Source organism: Homarus americanus, unplaced genomic scaffold (genome assembly GCF_018991925.1).
Source record: "Homarus americanus isolate GMGI-L3 unplaced genomic scaffold, GMGI_Hamer_2.0 scaffold56333, whole genome shotgun sequence".
NCBI classification, from domain to species: Eukaryota; Metazoa; Arthropoda; class Malacostraca; order Decapoda; family Nephropidae; genus Homarus; species Homarus americanus.
Window position 1 is genome coordinate 7,009,028 of NW_024734940.1, and position 7,500 is coordinate 7,016,527.

General features: G+C 45.7%; 1 protein-coding gene across 4 annotated transcripts in view; it reads left to right on the forward strand.

Annotated features, from left to right (window-relative positions):
- The window catches only part of LOC121870597 (nephrin-like), a gene marked incomplete at its 5' end in the record, with an annotated part of 76,365 nt that overhangs the window by 63,721 nt on the left and 5,144 nt on the right, over positions 1-7,500 (forward strand). For all 4 annotated transcript variants that reach the window (XR_006089732.1, XM_042372426.1, XM_042372427.1 and 1 more), the window contains 1 exon segment: positions 6,267-6,634. Coding sequence is in view for 3 of the 4 variants with exons in the window: in XM_042372426.1 (XP_042228360.1) it covers positions 6,267-6,634 (368 nt within the window).

Here is a 7,500-nt window from a genome sequence, read left to right on the forward strand (position 1 = left end):
AACTCCTTTATTACTGGAGAAAATGGCGTCACAATACCACTGAGACTCTACTTAACCATATTTGTTTTCCTTCTCCTTTTCATTGCGAAAAAAATATCAACATACATTTAATGAGAATGAGAATACATGGGAGAGGTTGGGAGGGGTGTGGAAGGTGAGGGTGAGTGGAATGAGGAGGAAGTGAGAGGAGGGTGAGGGATGTGGGGTGAGGCAGTATGAGGGTAGGAGAGGTGAGGGTGAGGGCTTGTGAGGATGAGGTGATGTTAGGGTGAGGGAAGTGAAGATAAGGGGTGATGGTGGGAGGGTATGTGAGAGTGATGGGTGTGAGGGTTGGGAGAGAGAGAGAGAGAGAGAGAGAGAGAGAGAGAGAGAGAGAGAGAGAGAGAGAGAGAGAGAGAGAGAGAGAGAGAGAGAGAGATAGAGAGAGAGAGAGAGAGAGAGATGAGAGAGAGGAGAGAGGTACTATTAATCAACCTCGTGGCTGCCCTTTTCCCTGACTATATTAAGATACCTACAGAAAAGAAAGAAAGAAAGAAACAGGTAAAACTAATCCTACTCAACCTCTCATTCCTCCACTGGCCTGCACATCTCCTCAGTACATTAAAATAATCTCTACATAAAACCGCGGTAAATTAATACGGAGGAGGCGGTGGTGCTGGGATCAAATAATCTTACTCAGTCGTGCAATATATTATCCCAACACTGCTAAATTATATTGTTGACCCAGTTGTTCTGCCTGTGTCATGAGCATCACCATTAATCTGCACTGTGCACACACTTTGTATACCTTCACTACACGTTTGTTCCACATTGTTGCACGATTCGTTTCAGTATTTGCAGATGTGTCCATTACAACCGTTGTTTAATCTGGAGAAGATCTTGGCATAATTGTAATTGCATGATCATTCTACCGTGCCATTATTATTAACAGCTGCAACACTCAACACTGCACACATACATAGACATGATTACATTGCAAACACACAGTCATATATATATATATATATATATATATATATATATATATATATATATATATATATATATATTTATATTTATATATATTATTATATATTATATATTCACATTGTTATATGTGCACATTTCACGGGTCAACACAATACATATTATTACTTAGTAAAATACATCCGTGTTGGTGTTGGAAATTGTTTAATGTGTGTCAACATGAACACATACAAGAACATTTAAGTGATTACTGTGAATCATCTCCTATGTCAACACCTGCCAATTCAGGCCAGGTAACCCCTTATGGCTACACTGAGATATTACATGTGAACTGTAGGGAGAAACGGCATTGTTTTCATCCATCGGTTTGAGGGTTTTAAGATTTTCAGCCTTATGAATACCTGTATTGAACCCTTGAATACCCGTACCCATACTAGACCCCATAAACACTTACGCACCCCATATTTAAACCTCTAAGATGTAATGTATCTCCTAATTAACCACGTAAACACCTGTACTGATAACAATGAACCCTTAAATACCTATTTGTGTTGGTTTACCCACAGGTCAGGTCTGCGCCCCGGGACCCGCATATACGCTGAAGGTGTTCGCCGTCAACGATGGGCCGATCCCAACCATATATCTTACCGCCTTCACTTTAACAGACGTCGCCGAGAGACGCACAGGTGAGCCTACCAGCATCCAGGAGATCATCCTTAGGGTATCTGCAGGCGAAGTGCCTGTGGATGTAGGTGATGGGGTCGGAGTCCCATGATTGTCGCCTTAGGACCTGGAGGCTGTGAATGAAGCTGACGTAGTTTGTTTTACGGAGAGCGTGTGAATGCACCTCAAGAAGTTTGTTAGTATAGGTGCTGGAGCTGTGAATGAACTGAAAAGGTGTGCTTAGTGAGTGCCGGGAAAGTGTGGAGGAAACTGATAGAGATTGCTTACGTTGGTGCGGAGTGAGTGAATGGCCTCAAGCAGCCTGTGAATGAATTTAAAGTTTACGTGGCTGTCGGAGGTTGTAAATGGACATCAATGACTGTTTATAGAGACCTTGGGAGCCTGTTTTACGTGGGTATCGAGCCACTTTTTAGCTGGTGATACATATAAGGGAATGATGGGATTTATGGCATTTATGATGTAATATATATGAGGTTTGTGTATAGATGGAGGTACTTTGTACTATGCAGATGACAGAACTAGTACTTAAAAAACTACTACTACTAATTCTACTGATATAGCTCTTATTACTATTATTATTAACATTTTGATCCCTATAACGATAGTTCCAAACTATATTAACCTTACGTTACCTTGACAATGCTTCATATACTTACACTGTGTGGATTTAACATTGTGTATGCTAATATTAACATCATTTAATCAATTTATTTTATTTGTTTTTGTATTATATGATCACTAACATGATATTTTTCCCTCTTGCTGCTGCTGTTGGTGATGGTGGTGATGATGGTAATGATGATGGTGTTGCTCATGGTGATGGTGATGGTGGTGATAATGGTGGGTGATGGTGGTGATGATGTTGGTATTGGTGATGGTATTGTTGGTGCTGTTTTAACTACAAATACTACTACTATGACAATAAAACAACGACAACAACATCAACAACTACTACTGCAATTAAACAAAACAATCACTATTACTCTACTATAACGACAACAAATCAATAACAACAACAAAAACAATAACAAAAACAACAAAAACAAAAATTACTACTATTACGAAAAACAACCACTATTACTACTTTACTACTACTACTTCCTACAAAAACAACTACTACTACTACGGCAACGAAAATAACAACAATTACTACCACTACTACCACAACTACTAAAACAACAACAGCCCTGGGTACTGGTAAGCCTGGGGAGCCTTAAGCCCTATCGTCGGGTCAGTGATCGGGGTATCTGCTGTGGTCCTGCTGCTGATCATCGCCTTGTGGTGGCCAAGTGCAAGAGACGTAACCCACGAGGCCCACAGGTGAGTACCCACCAGCCCCTCACACACCTGTAATGGGGTTAGGGTTAAGAAGTTAGGTTAGGTTAGGTTAGATTAGGCCAGGTTGTTCATGCTTGACCTAACTTTACAGTGAAGGGTCGTGCAGTTCCGGCCAGGCACCGAAGGATTAGTAAGTCATTATTTAGCGCACTGTATCCACACTGCCTATGGGCCCCACATTAACCTCAACCTAACCTATCCAAGCCTAACATTAAGTTTTGCAAAAAATCACTCGACAAACAAGTTAAGTATAGTGGTGTAGAAGCAGGTGTAACAGTACCACAGAAGTACTGAAGACGAGTGTACTGGAGAGGTGAGAGTGTGGAGGAACAAGGTGTAGTGTAGGAGGAGCGAGGTGTAGTGGAGGTGTGATAGACTAAGCGATCCATGCGGCAGCCTGTGGGAGAGCGGGCAGCACTGGGGACGTTGGCACAAGTTCTGCGGCAAGTCCGACACCTGACAAGATTCAGGCCTGACCGACACCACGGAGACTCACGGCCACCCGGCCCCGACCTGGTCTCTGCCCGGCATAGAGGACACATGGATAACATGGGGGTAGGACAATGGGTAAGACATGGGGTAGGACACATGGGGTACATGGGGTAGGACAATGGGGTAAGACATGGGGTAGGGACACATGGGGTAAGACATGGGGTAGGACAATGGGTAAAACATGGGGTAGGACACATGGGGTAAGACATGGGGTAGGGACACATGGGGTAAGACATTGGGGTAGGACAATGGGGTAAAACATGGGGGTAGGACACATGGGGTAAAAACATGGGGTAGGACAATGGGGTAAGACATGGGGTAGGACACATGTGGTAAGACATGGGGTAGGGACACATGGGGGTAAGACATGGGGGGGAGACCACATGGGGTAAGACATGGGGGTAGGACACATGGGGTAAGACATTGGGGTAGGGACACATGTGGTAAGACATGGGGTAGGGACAATGGGGTAAGACATGGGGGTAGGACACATGGGGTAAGACATTGGGGTAGGACAATGGGGGTAAGACATGGGGGTAGGACACATGGGGTAAGACATGGGGGAGGGACACATGGGGTAAGACATTGGGGCAGGGACAATGGGGTAAGACATGGGGTCAGGGACACATGGGGTAAGACATGGGGCAGGGACACATGGGGTAAGACATGGGGGTAGGACAATGGGGTAAGACATGGGGGTAAGACATGGAGGTAGGACACATGGGGTAAGACATGGGGAGAAACACATGTGGTAAGACATGGGGGTGGGACACATGGGGTAAGACATGGGGTAGGACACATGGGGTAAGACATGGAGGTAGGGGACACATGGGGTAAGACATGGTAAGACATGGAGGTAGGACATGGGGTAAGACATGGAGGTAGGACACATGGGGTAAGACATGGGTAGGACACATGTGGTAAGACATGGAGGTAAGACACATGGGGTAAGACATGGGGGTAAGACATGGAGGTAGGGACACATGGGGGAAGACATGTGGAGGTAGGACACATGGGGTAAGACATGGGGGGAGGACATGGGGTAAGACATGGAGGTAGACACATGGGGTAAGACATGGGGGTAAGACATGGAGGTAGGGACACATGGGGTAAGACATGGAGGTAGGACACATGGGGTAAGACATGGGGTAGGGACACAGGGTAAGACATGGAGGCAGGACACATGGGTAAGACATGGGGGTAAGACATGGAGGTAGGACACATGGGGAAGACATGGGGCAGGACACATGTGGTAAGACATGGGGTAGGGACACATGGGGAAGACATGGGGTAGGGACAAATGGGGAAGACATGGGGCAAGACATGGAGGTAGGACACAGGGTAAGACATGGGGGTAGGGACACATGGGCAAGACATGGGGTAATTACATGGGGTAAGACATGGGGGTAGGACATATGGGGAAGACATGGAGGTAGGGACATATGGGGTAAGACATGGGGGTGGAGACATGTAAGACATGGGGGTAGGAACATGGGGTAAGACATGGGGGGTAAGACATGGAGGTAGGACACATGGGGTAAGACATGGGGGTAGGACACATGTGGTAAGACATGGGGGAGGACACATGGGGTAAGACATGGGGTAAGACATGGGGGGTAGGACACATGGGGTAAGACATGGGGTAGGACACATGGGTAAGACATGGGGGTAAGACATGGGGTAAGACATGGTAGGACATGAAGACATGGGGGTAGGACACATGGGGAAGACATTGGGGTAGGACACATGGGGTAAAACATGGGGTAGGACACATGGGGTAAGACATTGGGTAGGACACATGGGGTAAACATGGGGGTAAGACATGGGGTAAGACATGGGGGTAGGGACATGGGGTAAGACATTGGGGTAGGACACATGGGGGTAAAAACATGGGGTAGGACATGGGGTAAGACATTGGGGTAGGACAATGGGGTAAGACATGGGGGTAGGGACACATGGGGTAAAACATGGGGTAGGAATGGGGTAAGACATGGGGGTAGGACACACATGGGGTAAGATGGGGGTAGGGACACAGGGGTAAAACATGGGGTAGGACAATGGGGTAAAACATGGGGTAGGACAATGGGGTAAGACATGGGATAGGACAATGGGGTAAGACATGGGGGTAGGACAATGGGGTAAGACATGGGGGTAGGACAATGGGGTAAGACATGGGGGGGACAATGTGGTAAAACATGGGGTAGGATAATGGGGTAAGGGGGGGTAGGGACATATGGGGGTAAAATGGGGAGGACACATGGGGTAAGACATGTAGGACAATGGGGTAAGACATGGGGGCAGGGACAATGTGGTAAGACATGGGGTAGGACAATGGGGTAAGACATGGGTAGGACACATGGGTAAAACATGGGGTAGGACAATGGGTAAGACATGGGGTAGGACACATGGGGTGGATACACAGGTGTGACACATTGGAACAGGTTGAGGCATATGAGGACAGAAAACAGATGTAAGATACATAGAGAGGAAAAATGGTTAAGGCACATGGGAGAAGACCAGACACATGGGTGAAACACCTAGAATGGGATACATGAGGGAAAGACTTGAAGGATAGGACACCGAGGGGGGGGGCAAGGAGGACACAGGAATTAGGGCACAGCCTTTAGAGATGGAATGCTTTGAAATTATGTAAAAAAGGAAATGAAAATGTGGTGGTCGACTTTGAAGTGCTGGAAGTAATTTAGATTTAGGTAACTGGCTCTCTCAATCCATGAACACCAACATGACCATCTCACAGGCTGCAGCACCTCTTCCTCTCCCCTCAGAGTCGGCCTTGATGACCCACTCGCACGACTCCACCACGCCTCTTATAGGAAACGGACGCATAGTTCAAGGACAGGGAAAACAGGAGCAGCAGCTGTATCAACCTCAACAGCAGCAGCAGTCACAGCCACAACAGCAGTCACAGCACTACCACTACCCGGAACAGCATCAACAGAAGCCACCTCAGCATGTGGTGATGTTGGATGCTAACGTCGGGGCTGGTGACTCTCCTTACTACCGGGATGACATGTTGATTGAAGGAGGTGGTGTTAGTGGTGGTAGTAGTGGTGGTGGTTCCTCCCTGCCCTTCCAGCCTCAGAAAGTCACCTACGTCCCCGTCTACGACTACCATCATCACCCACAGCCTCAGGTCAGAGAGTCCTTATGTCTTGTTCTTACCTGTTCTGATTTACTTTTTTTTTTTTTCATTTTCTTGTTCTTGTTGTTCTCTTTGTTCTTGTTTTTCTTCTTCCTCGTCATTATTCTGTCTCGCTATTTCTTCTCTTCTACTTTTCCTTCTTCGTTCTTTACTTTTTGGATATTTTCTCCTCTATTACACTATTCACTGTTTCTTTGATTCTTTTATTCTTATTTTATGCTTCTCTTTGTCCTTGTCAGCAGTTTTTTTTCTTTACTCTCCATCATCTAATTATTCCTTTATTCTCTTTCATCACTTCGCCTCCTCTTCTATTTCATCTTCCTTATTCTTCTTTATTTTGGGTTTCTTGATTCTCTTTCATCAGTCTTCCTGTTCTGTTATTTCCCTTTCTCTGTTATCTTTATGCTTTATTCCCTTGAGCACGATACCAACCCTTTGAGTACGATGACTTGAGCTCTTGAGTACAATATCTTAATCCCTTATGTACGATATCAACCCCCTTGTGCACGTTACCAACCCCTTGAGTACGATGACATATCTTTGAAAACGATGACCAATTCCACCATCTCTCCATTTACCATAATGACCAGAGTCTAAGTCTATTGTACTATATATAAACAACTAAAGCTCCTTCAATAAAAAATCCTCTTCATATCAACAACGTAAGCTACCTTCTCCCTCATCCGTCATACCGACCTTCCGTTTTAGTCGTCTATAATCCTATCCTACGATGCTCATTTGTCTCTTAAGGGAAGTGTATAGAGGACTCTGGGAGGGGGATCACGTTGTTAAGAGTTTGATCCCTCTTTACCGATAGCGTGTTGAGGGAGACGATTGAGATAGATTGGATTATAGAT